Below are 20441 nucleotides of genomic sequence, written 5' to 3' on the forward strand. Positions count from 1 at the left end.
TTGAATAATCTTGACAAGAATCCCCAGTGCAGGTCAACATCCAGGGAACCCAGTCCAAGATATGCACCAACTGATGGGTTTGGGTTTGGGAAAGGTGGTGTGAACTGTGAAGGTACTGGATGGCCCAACTCATGTTCTCACTGCCCACCGCATCCTCTTTCCCACTGTGATAAACTGACCAGTCAGGTTAATAGAGAGGAGGCCATTCTCTGAGCAAGGCACTTGGAGAGAGGCAACGGATAATGGTTTAAGAATGCCAGGAAACTTCCACTTAAAGAGATACCTCAGCAGACTGTCGTTCCTCTCCAAGGTATTGCAGTGGGCATCACGGATGCCATGGTCCATGCTATAGATGGGTTCTGCATCCTTTTCAGGATGGCATGTGCGGGAACAGTGAACAGTGGACATCTGAACAGTGCGTGAATTAAAGCGACGTTGAAGCCATTAGGCAGGAAAGCCTGGTATCAGGAACTCCCAGTAGGAACCCGTTGGTTTGAGGAATGTCTGGTTCATGTGGTGTCTGGCTTAGCTCACTGGCCAAGTTCTAGCACTTGGAGATGGGCATGATCCCTTAAGAACCAAATATCCTGCTGACTCCCACCCCTATCCTGTTCTTTGTGAAGAAGCAAGCACCTGGGCAAGACTCCTCCCACCCTGAAACTTTTTACCTACCAATCCCCTTTGATTGCACTGCTATAAATAGAGCCAGCAAGGGTTCCCTCTTTGTTAGCCACCTGGTCATCTTATCTCGTCACTGCCCCCCCTCCCCATAAAATGTATTTCTGGTCTTTCGTGTCTATTTTGTGGTACTACTTTCATAGCTTTTATTTCACAGCCAGCCCATCCCTCCAAGGGGAACCCTTTCCCTCACCCACGCGTGATGTGAGCGAGAGGCGTGTATTTCAGTAAATGAAGAAAGGAGGTGGTATTTACATTGGAAAAAATACCCTACCCTAGTCTGGGAGCTCCTCTTCCAGCTCCTTTGCCATTTATGATCTTGTGTAGTCTTAGAATGCAACTTCAGAAGACTGTATCCGTGTAGAGTTTACCATGCAAACAGTGTCCCCTAAGAGGTAGGCAGCATTACTCCTACTTAACAGGTAGGAACAGTAGGGCAGATCACATGAAGGAGCAGCGTCAGGACCAGTGGTAATCTGAGACTAATTTCCTAACCATGGACTTGTTAGGTCAGTTCATTCACAGCAGCAGAGCACAGCCCCACTGTCATTTCTCCTGGGAAGCCCTCCCTGAGCTCCAGGTGTGTTGGTCTTGAGCACTGGGCCCTCTGCCCCATAGTATTACTCACAGTTGCACATTTATTTGTGGAGTTTTTTGGCCCAATGCCTGTTTCACCTCCTAGAGAGGCACTGAAACCTCTTCCTTTGCTCACTGCTATACCCCTCAGTACCTGAACAATGCCTGGCACATAGTAGGTGCTCACTAAGCATTAGTAGAATGGATAGAGGGATGCATGAGTGGGTGGGTGGGTGGATGGGTGTGTGATTGGATTGATGAATGGGTGGATGGGTGGGTGGGTGGATGGGAGGGTGGGATGAAGGGACTGCCGGTTCCTCTCTGGTGCACCTGGCCTGGAGGACCCACTGAATTTGGGCCACTCCCAATCCCCTCCCACCCGCCCACCTCTGGTGATCACCTGTGGTGAGGAGGCAGAGTGGAGTCCCCGGGGTCACCTGGGCGCTGCCCATTGGTGCTGACCACAAGGAAGCCAATCCCCAGGCAGCATGCAGAAGAGAAGGAGAGAAAGAAACACACATGAACACGTGAGGTACGGTGAACAGAACTGCAAATCTGTGGCTCTGAAGAGCTCACCCTGCCCAGCAAAAGAACATCATGATCTAACAAAACAAGGGCTCGAAGTAGATTTTAAAAAATGAAGCCAGCGAAAGGGTCACCATTTATCAAGCACCTGTGACATGCCAGGTGCCCTTCGTGGTGTCTCATGCCCAATGTTTCTGAGAGTTAGGACAACCCAGAAAGGTCAGAAGTGTTATAAATAAACATGTCTGTTTTCCCATCAAATTTCATCTCTCCCAGTCTTCCCTTTCTTCACCAATGGTGCCACCACCCACAGAGATTTTGTCTACAGACCTGGGCATTGCCCTTCCCTTTCCTTCCTTCCTACCTCCTGCTTGTGATCAATCACCAGGTATTAACTCTACTCCAGAAAGGCTCTCGAAGGTGCCCCCTTCTCCTGAGTTTCATTCCCACTTGGTCCAGGCCACCCTTGTGTTTTGCTTGGATTGTGGTTCACTTGCACCAGCTTCTTATCTGGTCTTCTGGCCTCCAGTCTTGTTCTCCTTCTACCTCTTCTTCATCCCTTGGTTGAAATACATCAGGGCCCCCACTGTCCTCAGGGTAAACTTCAAACACCTGAACCCAGCTCTCAGGTTCCTCAGAGATGAGATCCCTGCCTGGCCTTCCTGACTCATCTCCCCGTACTCTCTGCTCTGCCCCAAGCAAAATGAACAACTTGCCACCATCAACAGTCCCCTACCTTCTTGTCTGTAGGCCATTCCTAGGCAGCCAGTTTGCATGAAAAACACTCCCTCCTGCTTCTCCAACCTGGCTGACATGGCTCATCCTTCAGGTGTTGGTTTGTAACTCCTTCCTAGGGAGTTTTTAGTGTCTCACAGATTTAGGAGAGATGTCCCTCCATCTTCCACAACACCCAAATGCTCCTTTCTCATTACAGTGACCTCACTATTTCATAAGTATCTCCTTAATTCTGTAATCTCCACTGTGTTTTGCATTATACCTGGCACGTAGTAGGTACTCCATGAATATTTGTTGGATAAATGAATGAATGAATGAATACATGGTGAATCAGATCATTTACATAACATATTCAAGGTCACAAAACTAGTAACTGCCAAAGGCTGTAATCAAACCCGGGTTTGCCTGGTTTGGATGTTCTTGCCCTTCTAAACCTACCCCTGGCCTCTAATGAAAGTGATTCGGAAGTGTGGGAAGTGTCTTGTACTTGGTCAGAAACTAGAAGTTTCTTTCCTGCAACAAAACTGCAGAAGGTGCTTATGCAAAATGCAGAAAGAGATGGGGCATCCTAGATCAAGTGATGTGTGGAAATATATCATTTCAAAACTAACACAAATGGCGAGTTTGATCGACAGCCTTTATGATACTATAAAATTTTACCACTGGTAAACAGTAGTCATAACACTCCTCCCTTAAATTTATAGGGAGCTTTGCCCTTTCCAAACACCTTCTATGTCAGGGGTCATTACACTAGGGCTCGTGAGCCACATCCAGCCCCTTCTGTTTCTTGTGCGGACAGGAGCTAAGAACATGTTTTACATTTTTCAATGGTTGGGGAAAAAATAAGAGTAATACTTTGTGACACATGAAAATTATGTGAAATTCAAATTTCAGTATTCATAAACTAAGTTTTATGGTGACACATCTGTACTCATAGGCATTATCTATGATTGCTTTTGTGCTTTCGTGACAAAGTTGATAGGTATGACAAAGACCATCAGGCCTGCAGAGTTGAAAATATTTACTATCCAGTCTTTTACAGAAGGCTTGCTAACCCCTGTTCTAAGTGGCTATTTTTATTCATTTTTTTCTGTCCTCAATTTTTTGAGGCAGTCAAGACAAGGACTGTTGGCCTCACATGTCAGAAAAAGAAATCAAAGGCTTGAGAGAAGAAGGGCTCAAATATTTTGACTTACTGTCCTCTCTTTCTGCAACCTTGTCTCTGCCTCAGCCCATTTTCTGAACTGCAATTTAAGTGTCCTTTCTGAAAAAATATCCAGTCTGCTTAAGCAGCACCAAGACTCCCACCATCTTGGGACAAGGTTCACGTGTGCACTACAGGGCTGCCCTGGTGGCCTGGCAGTTCACACCACTACAGTTACTCCTCTGACTGCTCCAACCCTTATCTGGGAGACTAGCCATCCTGTCTTTGCCTCATCCCATTCTAGTTCAGGTCCATACTCGCTTGTCTCCAGATATTCACATCCCAGGCTTGGAAGACCTTCCTCTCTTATTCTTCAATCTTATCCAATACGGATGATTTTCATTCTTTCAAAGCTTGCCTTAGCATCCACACACTTCGAGAAAGCATGCACTAAGTTGATTTACACGTCCCTTCTCCCTGCTTCAATAGCATCCTGAATTTACCTTCATCATAGCCTTAATCACACTGGATTGATATATATTGGATGGCTCTCCCACTGGCTGCTACCTGTTGAGTGCTTATTACAAGCCAGGCATTGCACTAAGCACTTTGCATGCATTAGCTCATTAAGTTCTTGCATTAACACTGCAGAATAAATGGTGTTATTGTCATTGGTTTATAGATGGTGAAACTGAGACATGGTGCACTTCAGCACCTTTTCCTGCCTAGACTCTAAGACTGTCCAAATCCAAAGATTAAGTTCCTAATCTCTAAGGAATGAGGGACCACACGTCAAGATCAAGTTGCACTCAATAAATGCTTATTAAAAACGAATTGAATATATGAAACTCTGATTCAGTATTTTTCACTCATTAGCTATATCACTTAGAAAATGATCTACATTTATGTTTGAGCTTCTCTACTTATAAGGTGGGGTTAATAATAGGTATATCATGAAATGATTTTTAAGGATTAAATGGAAAACAGTTAAAATCTTAGCCTGGTTGGCAAACCCAGAGGAGATTGTAACCTCCAGGGCCACAACCCAAGTTCTGCTTAGCAGTAATGGTCAGCTAACAGGGGTGGGGACAGATGGACAGATAGAAAGTTGGAATGGGGAGAGATTTTACAAGGGGGTGGAGAAGAAGAAGAGGAGGATTCTGGGTCTCAGCAAAACACAAGGGGAAGTAGAAATATAAAATGATATTATATATATTGTACTAGCATTGACTGGTGTTTACAGTGTCACTGGTGTTTACCAGTAGCATATGGCAGAGACCTAGTCATCTTTCATTTGAGCTGTGTCATGTGACCACTTTTTATCAAGACAACTGTAGTGGAAGTGATGTGAGTCATTTCCAAGTGTGGTGAAGACCAAAGTTACCACTTTTAGGGTTTCTCTTCACCTGTGGTGGCCACATATATTCTAGATGGCACAGCAACAGATAAATCTTTGTGGTATTAAGCTACTGAGATTTGAGCATCAACTTGTTCAGCAAAGCCTATCCTATCTTGACCAATCCAACTAGAAAAGAGTTGGAAATCTCATGCTTCCTCAGGTTTCTCCTGGTTTCCCTGCCATGTGACGTTTTTTAAACTAGGGATTTCATGACTTTTCTCTCTTTGCTGTTTCTAGGTCCTGACCAGTGTAATTCTGTCTATGTGTCCTCCATGAATGAAAACACTGAGATTATGCAATAAAGAAGGAATCCAGAATATGAAGCACCTGTTAATGGGTTTTAAATTTTCTTTATTTCTAATCCAATCTAACTCAGATTTCCAGACTTCCCTTCTGACTTTTTCCCCTTCTAAAGCAATGTATGTTGAATGTAGAGAGATACTGCTGGGGTACAGATGGTCCTGGAGCAAACAACCTTGAAGACAAACTAATTTCTTGGCTTATTAGCTTCAATATGTTGTGCAAGTAAAGAAAGCTGAGGGATCCTTGAGCATCTCACCTTCAACTCCAGATTCTAGTTTTTAACATGGACATCACTGAATGGAGGCTGAAGACCATCATGTCATAAGAATTGTATCATCAATTATTACTGGAAAAGAGGCGTGGGAAGGGGCTGACAAATGGAGACAGGGGACTCTGCCAGTGGTCCATGGAGTCTCACTCACTCTATGATATTAACAAGATTCAAATGGTGCCATAGAATTGGATCTGAGTAATAATTCTAAGAGACCCTGAGCTTTTTGTTTACCCCTTCTGAGCATATATGGCTTCATGGCTTGAGCAAGGATAACAGTGAAGACCTCCATTTATTTAGTGTACAATATGTGGGCTTTCCTTCTGCCCTCTCATTGTAACCTCATGTCAACAAACACACCCTTGTGACTGGCACAGAATAGGTGATTAATTTTTGCAAGCCTCCTTTCCCCCCTTGAAGCACTACATTGAGAACCCATTAATGGGTTTTAAATTTTCTTTATTTCTAATCCAATCTAACTCAGATTTCCCTCTTCCCTCATTCCTGGCTTTAAGTGGCCTCCTTTTCTCCTTTTAAGATTCATCTGCTTTGAAACAACATCTTTGAGTTAAAGCCAACTCAGGTGTCTCAAGTCTGCAGTTGTAGTTGAGAGGGACGGACAGGCATTCCCAGGTACCTGCTGGAAGGATAAGAGTCAGTGTTGGCTTTTGTTTTCCTGGACTAGCTTTGGTCTTCCTGAGTGGGGTGTGGAGAGGGAGTGCATGGCAGGAGTTTGAACCAATCTCTATGGTGGGAGGTAGGGGAAAGACAGAAGGAAACCAGAGAGCTCTGTCAGCTGTTGTAGTAAAGAAAATTATTAAAGAAGGGACTGGAATATTTAAAGGTCATCTTTAAGTTATTTTTTGGTGTTTTATGATATATTTCTTTTCCTTCCATCTTCTTACAAGACCTTTAGAAAAAGCCATGTTATTCCATTGGCATTTTAAGACCTAGAAGACACTGGATAAGAGCAAAAGTTCCAAGAGTCAAGGAGACCTGGTTATACTCCTGCAAGTCTCACGACCCTCAGACTGGAAAATTCAACTCATTGAACTTGGCTAGAGAAGAACAGCAGTGCCCTGCTCTAACCCTTCAAATACGCACTTTGAGTTTTCCCCCTTTGAAAGTTTGACAGAAATTAAAAAGACTGAACAACAGCCATGAGTTTTCCATGAGACTACCTCACTACAGTTATTCCTCTCACAAGTGATCCTTCATTAGGGACCTGACCCAGCTGCCATAGCTAGATTTGGGTATATCAGAGTCCTGGGTCTCTCCTGAAATTACCAGACAAGTATAGAGGAAAGGACAGTGTCATAATCAAAGGCTAGCCGATGGATGAGCAAAATCCTATGCGTGGTCAAAAAAATGTATCACGGCTGTATAGGATCTCATTTAAACACAATGATCTATAGATGCAAAGGTCCAGTACTGGAAGCTGAGGCCAGCATGATCCCTGCACCCCAACAGTTCCTGCACTTTGAATCTGGCCTGGGTCCATCTGTCAAATGGCCTATGTGTAGAATTTTATGAGTGGTGACTGGAGTCCAGGCTTTGCCTTTCAGAGAACTGGGGGACAGGATCTACGCTTGGTAGGTCTGGATCTCTTTCAGAGCCTCCGAAGGCCAAGAAGAAGAAAAGGACGCTCATTGTATAATCAGTTATGTTCTTGAACCCAGATTAGTGACCCTGGGTTTAAAATCATGCGGTCGGCTCCTATGTTAAGTCACTTGCGTGGTCAAAACAACTTGTCTCAGGTCAAATAACTAAGTTTTGCAGGTAGGTTTTGAACACAGGTGCCCCTGACTTCCTATTTTTCCCATGTCACCCTCAAGGAGGCTCTGTGTCAGGCAGAAGATTCCATATAGGATGGGGTCATCTAATTTGGTTTCTCATACCTTATACCGGATAAGGGAGCCCTGGACCTATGGCACCCTCTGGGCCCCAGTCTTATCATCTGCAAAATGAGGGCCTTTCCCTGGAGAATGACTATTTGTTGTCCCTACAGTCCCTGCAGGAGTGACGACCCATTATGGAGAGAGGAGAGAAAAATGCTGGATGAAATGCTTCACTCCCATCTTAGCCCTTATAAGGAAAAAGGCCTGTTTACAAAAGACCATCACCCACGTCTCTTGCCTATTGCCGTTGACCACGGTATTAGTCCCTCACCAGCACCATGCAGAACAGAACTCCTGGTGACACTGGCCACTCATCTCGTGCCTCATTATTCTGGAGTCCAGCTTTCAGCACCTACTCCAAGGGGGTTGTTTTAATGGGATCGTTAGAGAGTGTTTACTAGATTAAAACTGTGCCTGTCTTCTGCAAAGCAACTCTGCAAATGGCTTTATGGGTTTCCGGATTTATTTTGTCTCCATGACTCGGCTCAGTTTGCAAATCAAATCAAAGCTGATTTTTCTAACTGCCACTCCTGTGCACCCAGCGGGAGTCTGCAGAACCAGCTGTGTTCCCATGAAGGCTGGCACCGGAGATGGGAGTACTGCTGCCTGCTGGAGGCCAGAGTAGATCCAACAAACGGAAGGCAGGCAAGCCTATACCTGGATGGCCATATCTGAGATTGGGTGGGGTTGCAGGGGCCAGATCAGAGGAAACTATTTTTATTTTCTGGAAGTTGAAAAGGCAGGATTATGTGGACTTGAGGATTGATGAGCAGGACTAATAAGGAGCCAATTTGTACCCATAATATTGAGGTTATTTTCAACTAAAATTTCCAAAAGTGGAAGGAACTCTCTTAGGAAGGAGTGAGATTCCTCTCCCAATAAGGACACAAGCAGAGACTGGCTGGGCTCTTTGTTAATGGATCTATGAGACAGTTGGCCCTCTATTTCAATTTTACTCCTATTTTCCAAGAACCCTGTCCTGACATATATCTTGCATTTGAAAAAAAAATGTGACCATGGAAGAATAATGACCTATTGGTCCTTTCTCCATCCATCTATCCATTGATCCATTGATCTACTGAAGTAATCATCTATTCATCTATCCACTGATCCTTTAAAGCATCCACCCATCCATTCACCCATTCATCCACCCGCCCATCCATCCATGTACCCATTTGTCCATTTGTTCATTCAACACAATTTATTGAATATCAATGCATGATAACATCTGGGAATGAAACAGTGTTCAAAATAGGCACAGTCCTTACACCTACATCACTTAAGAGTCAAGCACATTAAACACATGGTCGAGCAAATACATAGAGACATGCTAAGATGCTTGAAGGAAAAGTAAGATGTAGGTTTAAAGTGAAAAATGTTGGGGATACATAGTAGATTGCAAGTCTTTCTTAGGAAGTGAGGCTCAAGCTGCTGTCTAAAAGATGTGTATCTGTTCATCAGGCACAGATGGTGGTCGGAGAACTTCAGGATGAACAAACATCCTGAGGCCGGAAGCGACTTAACGTACTTAAAGAACTGAAAGAAAACCGTTGTGTTGCAGTGTAGTGAATAAGAGCTCCATGAGCCCAGAGTGCCAGAAGGGGCCACAAAGGCAGGAGAGACTGGTTGGGGCAGGGCTATGGGTAAAAAGAAGTAGCAAGTGAACAGAAGGGTCTTTCTGTGAGGCTTGGGCCAGGGGACAGGAGGATCAGTGGGTGAGGGATCTTGGATGGAACTTGACATTCGTTTCTCCAAGAGGAACTCACTGGTATGGTTGCAGAATTGAGCAACCAGGTCAGAAACAATTTTCCCCTTGGCCTGTTCTGAGGCAAGAATTGAGATACTTGGGTCAGAAGGGCATGAACTGAGATTCTTGTCCCCTCCTTCAGTGGCTGCAGCCTGAGGTATCTTCCTCCAAATGAGATGATGTTTCTCCCATGAGAAGGGTTGTTTTGTCTCCTATTTGGGTTTCAGCACCTTTGAATTCTAAGTACCCCACCCCAAGTTTTCACGTGCCCCATTTTCTCAAGAATCTCTTTGGAGCACATTTGCCTTACATTTCCAACTTGCTGCCTAGGCTGAGGTCATCCCTCATCTTCCAAATGCAGGACAAGGCACTGTTCAATGCTTGCCTCTAAATGCCCTCTCTCCCTGGCCCTTTCTCACAGTTCTTATTTTAACTGCAGGAGCAAAACCTAACTTTTAAATCAATCTTTTCTGATCCTTGGTTTTCCACTGCCTTCCCTTCAACGTCTGAATAATAGCTTTGTTTCTAAACCAAGACAATGCTTGTTTACCCCATGGCTGCCGGCTTTTCTCTACAGCTGAGTAGACTGACTCCCAGGGCTACAGTAGGCCAAGCAAAGGGCTTTGAAGTGGCTTTTTTGCTTTCCAATTTGAGGCAATTCTATTAGCATTTTGCTACTTCTCACCCCAAGGATGTAGTAGTATATCCTGCATATACTAAAAGCCCAATGGTAGGTAGAGCAGAGGCTGTTGGTTCCACACCTGGTTCTCTTTTCAGGTCAGTGTACCCTTGTGCTATTAGGACTCACACCTGTGACTTCCTCCTGAGATTTGTCCAAGGCGCAAGGATTCCACTTCCTCTAGAACCACCTAAGTGATTTGGGTAGATGGAAGGGAAAGGAGGGAGAAGCGTCAAAGACTGGTCCCCCTGGGAAAGAGTACCAATCCTGGTCTTCTGGCCTCAAGACAGGACAACTTTGGAAGAATTAATACTCTCCTGCAGACCTAGCCTCTGTTTGACTTTACCTAAGACAGATTCTTGCTCAGCCTCTCCCATTCCCTGTTCTGTTTTCTTCTCTCACAGACTTCTGAGAGTCTTTCCTTCATATATCATAAACCCCTTAATCCTTGCCTCAGGCTCTGCTTCTAGGAATACTGTCCTTAAGACAAATCCTACTGTATTTATCTCTTCATTGATAAATCCCACCTCCCCACTGTGATTGTTCCCCCATTCTCAGTCCTCTAAGTCTGCAAATTAACAGTAGCCAACCCCTGGTTGAGGGACAACATCAAGAAGCAAATGAATTTGGATCAGTAACCACAAGTCCTTCATTGGTGAGAAACACTGTTTGCAAGCCTTTTCATCTGAGCCCATCCTAATCCCAGATTTAACCCTACTACCAGCAAATGTCAAACCACTACACCATAGTGCCATAGCTGGATATTCCATGTGAGGTTCTGATCTGGCCCCATAAATAAATACTTCCCTCCTAAGGGGATATAGATCCACCCAATATATCCTCTATAAATACAGGGACCGGTCTCTTTATGTGAGCCTTGAGCCAGGGCTGTGTCCTCTCAGTGTTAGAACCTCAGTCAGTTGGTTTCTCAAAACCCATCTTTGTTTTGGATACTAAGTGGTTTCCCATGGTAGCTGAGAAAGGGCAGTGATGGCCAAGGAGGTACAAAGCCTTCTATATTACACCAGTCTCAGAGGAGCAGGGACACAGATAATGGCCTGGGAACACACAGCTGTTATTATTTCCTGGGACTTTGGCACCATGACTACCTCAGTTCCCATGAGGAACATTTCACTTCTATTTGGAGGCACCAGTCACCATCATGACTCCACCTTTATTTGTTACCAGTATTCACTGCATGTCTGTTTCCACACTAGACTGGGACGTTCTTGAGGACAGATTCACTAGGAAATACCCAGTTCCTGTCATGGTGCCCAGCTTAAAGATGTTCAATGGTGAGTTTACAACCTGAAGGAAATAACAGTCATCAATAATAATGACAACCATTTTTTTTCCCCAAACACTTTTCTGTTGACAAAACACTTTAATGTATGCTATGCCATTTGATCCCATCCCTGTAACAAAGTAGGTGGTAGAGGCCTTTGCAGACTGAGACTGGCTTATGCCAGCTCATTCAGTTTGCTAGAGCCAGTTGTTAAACACTCGGGAGTTTTTGGCAAGCCAGTTGTTCCATCACTGGTGACTTGAAAATGGACATAGTGCAGGTATTTGCATCCCAAGGATGGACAAATCAGGACTCTTATTCTACAGAGAGTGGGTTTTTAGCATATCAATGACAGAAGGTATGTTCAAAATGTTCTGTGGATAGATGAAGATCACTGCAGATACTCTGTGGCCAAGTTTCAGGGAGATTGAGTGAGGCCCTCTGTCTCCCATCCTAGCTGCAGAAAGATGCTGATTCCAAATGGGTTTATTCATTCACCAAGTTTTTTTTTTTTTAGTGTCAGATTTGTGCCAGAAATGTCCTGTTCTGGCAAATCTGATTGATGAATTAGTGATTGGTGAGATTAATTTGTCCTCCTCAGAGTTCTTCTCATCAGGCAGTGCTGGTGCCTACCAGGGGTCCTGGCCCTTCCCTTGCCCAGGACTGTGACTGTGTCAGCACCTAATATCTCACCACTACATGAGGTCTAAGGATGGTCCTGCTACCACACACCCAGCATCCAGTGTGTTGGGCCGCCATGTCTGCTCCCAGCTCAGGGCTGCTTCCATGGATCATGCAGTTCCCCAGCCTGAGATAGCCTCCAGCAACTTATTTTAAGAGCAAGAATCAAACAGAGCCTCAGCCTACCTCTGGAGTCCCTTCTGGTGGGTGTGGTTCCTGATCCTTGCACACCCTTAACACCTTATTGGAATCCCACTGTGAAGACTCACTGGGAACCACATGGACATGGCCCCTATCTGCTCAGGTCCTATTATGCATTGAATTTTGTACTTCCTTTCTCCCCACACTCCTAAATTTTTATGTTGAAGTCCTAATTCCTGGTACTTTATAATATGACCTGATTTGGTAATAGGTTTTACAGATGTAATTAGTTAAGCTAAAGGGAAGCGATACTGGAGTGGGGTAGACCCCTAATCCAAGATGATCGGTATCCCTATAAAGAGGGTAAATTTGGACACAGACATGAACACAGACAGAATGCCTTATGAAGATAAGGCAGAGAACTGGAGGACACTTATACAAACCAAGGAATGCCAAGGATCACCACCAATCATCAGCGGCTAAGGAAATGAAGGGAATAGATTCTTTCTCACAGCCCTCGGAAGGAACCAATCCTCTGGACACCTTGATTTCAGACTTCTGACCTCCGGAACTGTGAGACAGTACATTTTTGTTGTTTAAGTCATCCAATTTATAGGTTTTATCAAAGTAGCCACAGGAAGCTAATACAGGTTCCTTGCTTTGCAACCATCCAAACTGGGCAGCACCAAATGGAGAGTGAGTGACATTACAGAAAGGGAAGGGTCAGAGCCACATACTGGAGCCAGGCTTGGATCTCATATCAGAGGCACTGGGATGGGGTCATGTTGGAACGATCCTGAATAAGTTCTTGTGCCTGTTCCAGGTGGAAACACTCTGGTTATATGAGATCCACAAAACTGGTCACAGATACTGGCGGGACTGTCCAGGATCAAAGATAGGACAGTTGCAAGTTGCCTCATGACCAGAGCACTGGAATGTGATCACACTCCAGGGGCTGGATGCCTGCCAGCAGACCCATGAGAAAGGCACCATGGTGACAGGGAGGTAGAAGAGACTGATGACCCATCTCAGGGACTTCACATGTGGCCCAAATCTGCAGGACTTCTAGTATCATATTTCCACTGCTAAAAAGAATATTGCTTTCAACAAGACTTCCAAGAAGAAATTTAATCCAGATAGTCAGAAACGGGTGAGATGGGTCAAATATTGATTCCTAGCCTTAGGACCTTCATTCAAACTCCTTGTGGGAAAGGCATATGTCTTCAATCGACCCTGCTGCTCCAGGCACAGCGACTGGCGTGGAATAGACGCTGACCAAACACAAGTGTCTTTCTCTTTGTCTTATCTCTGGATTCCCTGAGTATCCTTCTTATCTGATGCAGTGTTCAGAGGGTCAACTCCCTGAATAATGGTAAATTGGCACTCAGCATTATCTGGCTGTCTGCCTATTCCCAAGTGCTACGGGAGCCCCCGTTTCCTTGGACACAAGTGTTGACTCTTCCTGAACTAGAAACTAGAATGTGGGTGCTTGGAGTTCCCAGTGCTCTGACCCCTCAGCGCCCTGCCTGGGTTTGACCAGCTGGGCACTCACACCCATTTATATACCGTGTCCTTCTATAAACTCACACGTTGCCTGACACACATTCCACTGAAGGAAGACCGAAACCTGGAGATCAAACAAGAGGAGAAACTTGTGCTAAAGAGAGGTAGAGGGATTTTCTGCTCTAGGTCTTTAAATGAGCATGAAACTCCCCACAGTAGAGCAGTGTGATTCTGGACATGCCACCATGGTGGGCCTCCATGCCTCTGAGGACGGTGGTTCTAAAATTTTCAGGGAAGTAGAGTTTCAGATATTCTCTCATTATCCTCACGTGTAGGGTATTGCTTGACAGGTCACGTGTTCCCAGTTTTCAGGTCAGAAAACATGACACAGCAAGATACCATTTAGGAAGGCCTAGGTCACAGAGGATATCCTTAGACTCCCCTGGAGAGCAGAGAAGTCACAGCAACCCCGCCCTTGTCTAGAGGTCAAAAGCTACCGGAGAGCGACAGGTATCATCATGGAGAAGAGGGCTTCAGTTTCTGCCCTTCTGACCTCACTTTTAGGGGCCTGGTGCAGACTCCCAGCTGCCTCGAGAGCCCCGGTGCTACCCAATGATGGTGTTCTTCCTTCCACATGATCTGTTTTCTTCAGAGGAAAAGTCTGCTGAAGCCTGTGATTTGTGACACCTTTTCTGCCGGTCATCAACACTCCTTGCCTCACAAAGAGTATTTTATCTCTTTCCATCTAATAACTGTGTTTCTGAGAGAGAGAGAAGTTAGGGCCATGCCCATCGCTGTGACTTATGTAAAATCAGGATGACTTCTTTGCACAGTGAGCCTTAGTATTTCCGTCTTCCCCATCCTCCTGCCTCTTCCCCTGGGTGCTTACGTATTGAGTTGACTTTCTTGCATGTTAAACAAGTCACGTGTCATGGGTCTCGGTGCACGCTGTGTCAAAGAGCTGTGTGGTATTTTCTCTCTCTTCCTCTCCACTGTCTGTCACTGCCTCCCACGTGTTTGCCTCTGTACGTGTGCATACGTGTATACACATTCACATACACAGACGCAGACACGCGAGTCACTGCCCCTGTCTACTGTTTACTTCTATGATTATATGTCTATTTATATTTATAATTATTCTATCCTTGGAAGCAATCTATGAAGCTCTGTATGCTGTGAGTAGATGCAAGGAACAGAATCTAATTCTGGTATGTGAGTAGGGTGGTGGGGGTGAGCCGCTGTTAAAAATATCAATTCCATAGAAAAAAGATAAACCTGATTTCTAACCATTCAACCTTGTAATAGGTTAAATGATAGCAAACCATTCATTGATTTTGTTTTTTAAAAAGAGTAATAAACAGAAACATGTACCAATTGAAGGAGCCAGGCAATTCAATTATAATTAGGAAAACAAAAGTGATGAGCCTGAACAATGCTGTCTTCATTTTTGGGGATAAGTGTTGAAAATACCAACTACATAACAATGCAGTGTTTGTTTTCTCATTATTAAAGGCACCAACACTAATCACCTCATATTTGAAAGCCATATACCAATTGAACACAGTACAAAACCCAAGAGATGGGGCTAATTGACAAGCTTAAAGTAAAACACCCACATAAACATAGACCCAAATACAATGAAGATGTGGAGCAGAAGAATATTTGAGATGATTTATACTCATCACTTCACTGAATAATGTACCAGTCCATCTGTTGATCCATCCATCCATCCATCCATCTATCCATCCATCCATCCATCCATCCATCCATCCATCCATCCATCCATCTATTCAGTACATATATTTTGAGTTTTTTGCTGTAGGCACAATTCTACTAAAATATACTTAGGATGTATGGTCTAGTGCAATGACCCAATGGAAAGAACTTTTCTTCTTTCCTTTCTTTGGGGGGGGGGGGCAATGTTGCCTAAACTTTCCCTTTGTGGCTAGAGGGAGAGACACTTGCATTGCTAAAGACAGACAAGGACACACCAACATACCTTTTGTAGCCAGACGAACACAGTTGATTTTGGTCTCCTGTGAACAACAAAAATGAGGCACCAGTTAATTGGTTGTTGGTTATATAAGATTGTTATATAAAGAAAAATATACATATCTATTTGTACATATACATATGCATGCATATGTATTTTTAATTATAATTTAAAATTTGTCCTTTTCATATATTTTTCTCATTGGGATCACCTTTTAATTCCATCTTTTTATTTTCTTTCAGGCTTGGAACATATGCTGTGCTGTTTGCTTCCCCAGACAGAACTATATTTCACATACTTCCCAGAACCTGAAATCTTTAACTATACTTAGTGGGCATGTTGTGGTGTGTGGTGTTCTTTGTTTAGGTGCATGAATTAGCAACTGGAGCCAGGGACTCCTTGGGAAACCTTGTTATAGGCAACAGTATATCTAAGTGCACAGATTTGAAGGGATACTTCGAAAGAGCCCCATCTATATGAAACCTGTAAGAATAAAACTACAGAGTTCATGTTCAGAAAGTCACTTTGGCCCTGAGCTCTCCGGTGGACCTCATAGCTGTCATAAATAACATTGCCTGAGTGTTTGTGTGGCTATAGAATCTCTTTGGGGTGAACTATCTAGTTATTGTTGGCTGTTCCCCAAATGAACAGGATCCATAAATCTGTGATGTTACTGGTTGTGCCATGGAGTTACAGAAAAGTGTGCTCAGGCAGAGAGTCAACTGAGTTTACTGGGATTCATTTCCTAAGAGGCCCAGGAGCCAGTTGAAAGTTCCAGTTGACTAAATTATAACCCCAACAGCTGTATGAATGCAATGTGACAATGAAAATAAAAGCAAAAAATGCAAAAAAATTATCCAAATCGATAACTTTTGGTAAGGCTTTAAATCATTAATTTCTCAATAATCCAGTGCTTATTATTCTGCCCACCACTCAGAAGAAACCGCTATGTCTTGGAGGCACTTGTATTAATCAGGATAGAAAATGTTATGCTGCAGTAACAAAACCCACAGACTTCAATAGCTGGAAACAGCAAGGTTTCTTTTCTACTCAAACTACATGTCTGATGTAGGTGTGTGTTTGGGTCTGAAGGTTGGGGTTGGGGAGTTCTCTAATCATTATAATCACCCAGAAACCAAGGTCAGGTTGGTGCCTCCATTGTGATCTCAGGGGAAAGAGCGCTGAAGAATCAAGCTCTGACAATCAAATGCTTTGGGACAGAAGTGACACTCTCATTTCTACTCAAGCTTAACTGGTTAGAACCAGTCACATGGCTGTGCTGCATTTCAGTGAGGTGGGGAGATAGAATCTTCCATGTACCCAGAAGTAGAGAAGAAATGGTAACATGCAAATCAGAGTCTATTCTACCTAGTTATACCTCTGACTGTGAGAAATGGTCATCTGTTAAACCTAAGTATGGTGTCCCATAATTGTTCCCAGTGGTCTCAATCCCAGTTCCTCTTACTGCACAGAAAGATAGTCCTTCCTTATGCAGGAAGCATGTCTGGATACCGAAAGCTGGTTCTCAGGTTCGTTAATGTTCTTCTCAGCAAACCTCATAACATAAGAGTTTCATCTTTTGAACCATCCTAGCTACTCATGCTGAGAGATCTTCTACTTTGTCCCTCTCAACATGCAGTGACTAGAACAGGGAGCATCAGTCGATGAGTGGTCTTGTCACCATAGGATTGTCTGCTGTATCACGGTTTCCCTTACTTGTACTGGGCTTCTAGAAATATAGCCAACAACATCCTAACCCAAGTACAGAATCATATTTACCACCATTGAGTTCCATCTTCATTGATCCGATTCCGATAGCCTATCATCATATTCTCTATCCCCTACAAATTTGGGGAAATGTTTTTCTAATTTTTATCCAGATCAATAATGTAAGTAGTAACCTCAAAAATGCCAATGGTAGAACTCTGTGGCACATACTGAAATCCTTCATCCCTGTTGACATTCAGAATCTTTGAACAAACTAGATATCAAATATCTGATTACTTATGCAATCATATCTCCTCAATAGCTCAATTGCTTATGCCCTGTATTTTTCCACAATAATATCTTAAGAAGAGGGTCAAATTCATTTCAGATGCAGGTACTCTGTCTTTTTCATTTCCCTAACCCAGCTTAAAGAACACTCTTAAAGAAGGCTAGGTTGGTTGGCACGACTTGTTATTTGGATCAAGTGTTTCTTTTCTTCCTTTTAATCATGATGAAAATGACCCTTTTAAAACAAGTAATTGTTTCATGTTATAAAAGAGAAAAATCAGAAATCTTAAAAAAATATGACAAGCTATGGTTCAAACATATGAAATATGAGATGTTCATATTAAATATCAACCCTGTTTTACTTCAAGAAAAAGCTTTTTTAAAATAAAAGATAGAAATAAAATGACTGAAAGAAAATAGAAAAATAAAGTGGAATTTCTCAGTGTGATATCCAAAAAGCATAAGTCATAAATGGATCAAAACTTGCAGGCAATGATCAAAGTAAGCAAGTGAGTTACTTTGTTTTCATGTTTGAAGAAAGAGCAAGGTTCTTCAACTCCCATTGCTGTTCAATTCTCAGCTTTGGCTAAATAAACCCCAGAGAACTGAAGGTCTGCAAACAGTGGAGCATCATCACAGAGACCACTTCTAAGAAACTGCACAGAGGTGCGGAGAGGTGTGGAGAGGTTAGAGATGATCAGAAAACTCTCCCATTTCACCTCAGTGGAAAAGAAGGAGGTTTTGCATCTGATATTAGGAAACTTGCCAGTTCTGGGCAGGATTGTTGAATATAGTGGTGAGCAAATTTTTGATGAGGTCAAGACCATTGGAATAATTTGTCAATATAGCCATCCTTGGTATCCAAGAGGGACGGGTTCCAGGAACTTCCTAGATACCCAAATCCACAGATGCTCAGGCCTCTTAAGTCACCTCTCTATATTCTGCACCCCTGAATACAGAGTCAATTACATGTACCTTAACTTTAAAGAGATTCCATCTAATCTCTCTACACCAACATATTCTCAAGCAAATAACCTTGAATGTAGAAAAGGATTTCTAGTCCAAAATGTTGGTTCTACTGTTCTTATATGCCCCTATAACCATAGGGGCATGATAAAGGAAACTTTGGTCTATCTATACAAGGGATTATTATAGTTTTTTAATTATTTTTTAATGTTACTGAGGATTGAACTAAGAGAGCTCTACCACTGAGCTATATCCCAAGTCCCGTTTTCACATTTTTTTTTTTAATTTTGAGAAAGGATCTCACTAAGTTGCCAAAGCTGGCTTTGAACTTGTGATCCTCTTTGCCTCAGCCTCCTGAATATCTGGGATCAAAGACATGTGCCACCGTGCCTGGCACAATGGAATATTATGAAGCTGGGTTGTGCCCTGTGATAACGGGGAATGGTATATTAATAGAAAATGCTAAATGAATACTAAATGAAAGTACTATTTTATATTACAACTAATATGTAAATCTAAGCACTTAAAAAAAGAGGTTCTGAAGGAAATATACTAAATCTTAATAATTGCTGCACTGTCAATTTGAAGTATAACATATATATAGACAAGATAATTATACTAATCTTAAATACAGATTGACAAATTTCCCACCAAGTAAACCCACACCTATGACCAGCACCCTGGACAAAACACCCAACACAACCAACGTCTCAAAAGTCTCCTTCAGGTCCCTTCTAGTCATTTCCTCCCACAAAAGTGAACACTAACCTCCCCCACTGTGGGGATGTTCTCTAAAACGTACCCACACTGAAGGGAACCTGGGATACCTGTAATGGGCTATCCTCCTTCCTCTCCTGCTCATCATATTATTTGTGGGAAGTTGCTAACGCTCCTTAGAATCATCCTCCCTTCCAGAGTTTCAGGCACAGACAGTACTCACACCACCCTTTCTACTCCACACTGTTCAGAGCCTGTTTTTCTATAATCTAGAGCACGTGTCTGATTAGGCTGAAGTCCTCCTGACTCTGAACATGAGACTGACATGGCCACTTTCTTCTGTGTTCCTGGCAACTTTAATTCCAGAAGTGATCTGTCTCTGTTGGTTAGAATTAGGCACAGAATAACAAAGCCCTGAGTCACTCTCTTGACCTTCTGGGTAACTGAGTTGTCAGCAAGCAAATCGGAGATAAGCTTGGACATTCTGAATTCTGTCAACAAGGAGGTCTGGCTAGCGTGCATATGTCCAAAGTCCCCAATCAGATCAACAAGCAGGAAATGAATCCTTTCTTTGTGCTCTGATTATATAAGGCTTTGGGGAAAGGGGGGAAAATGGTGTATTTTCTGTTGTACTTGAACTATACCTATTTCTAGGACTATAATACATGCTGGGACAGTGCAATCCAGTTTCATTTCCTTCCCATTTCAATCTCACTCCTGTTTCACTTCTTGCTCCAGAGTTGAAAATCTGCACACAGGTATCCATCAACTTGGGGTAGAACAGAATGTCATTACTATTGTGCTTCTGTTGAGACTTGCTGCTTCTACTCAAGCCTCTGCCAGTGCTGTGCAGTACTGAGCAAGTCACTATCCCCCTCTGTGGATCAGGTTCCTCATCAGTCAAATGGCAGAGTAAGGGGTAGAGAAGGTACTCTTGGTAGAGAGGCAGGCCATTGTAAAGTTATTCTTCAGTGTTGAATCTGGTCCCAGCTACTGGCACATTCCTTTTTCAGTATTTTGATTTCTTGATACCACTCCATAACACATTTTCCCATGCAAAGAGTTGTTTTAAAAAGCTACATCTACTTAGCTGGGCACAGGGGTGCAAGTCTGTAATCCCAGCAACTCAGAGGCAGGAGGATTGTAAGTTCAAAGCCAGCCTCAGCAATTTAATGAGGTCTAAGCAACTAATAAAAACTAAAAAG

General features: G+C 43.3%; 1 protein-coding gene across 2 annotated transcripts in view; it reads right to left on the reverse strand.

Moving 5' to 3' along the window:
• The window catches only part of Ptprt (protein tyrosine phosphatase receptor type T), a 1048660-nt gene that overhangs the window by 174704 nt on the left and 853515 nt on the right, over positions 1-20441 (reverse strand). The window contains exons 13-14 of one of the 2 annotated variants that reach the window (XM_027945220.3): positions 15565-15601; positions 1655-1711 (exon numbers count right to left, since the gene is read on the reverse strand). In XM_027945220.3, the coding sequence (XP_027801021.1) occupies positions 1655-1711; positions 15565-15601 (94 nt within the window). The remainder of the gene's footprint in view (positions 1-1654; positions 1712-15564; positions 15602-20441) is intronic. The other variant, XM_027945221.3, reaches the window with a different exon arrangement.

This window comes from Marmota flaviventris, chromosome 2, assembly GCF_047511675.1.
Source record: "Marmota flaviventris isolate mMarFla1 chromosome 2, mMarFla1.hap1, whole genome shotgun sequence".
Classification (NCBI taxonomy): domain Eukaryota; kingdom Metazoa; phylum Chordata; class Mammalia; order Rodentia; family Sciuridae; genus Marmota; species Marmota flaviventris.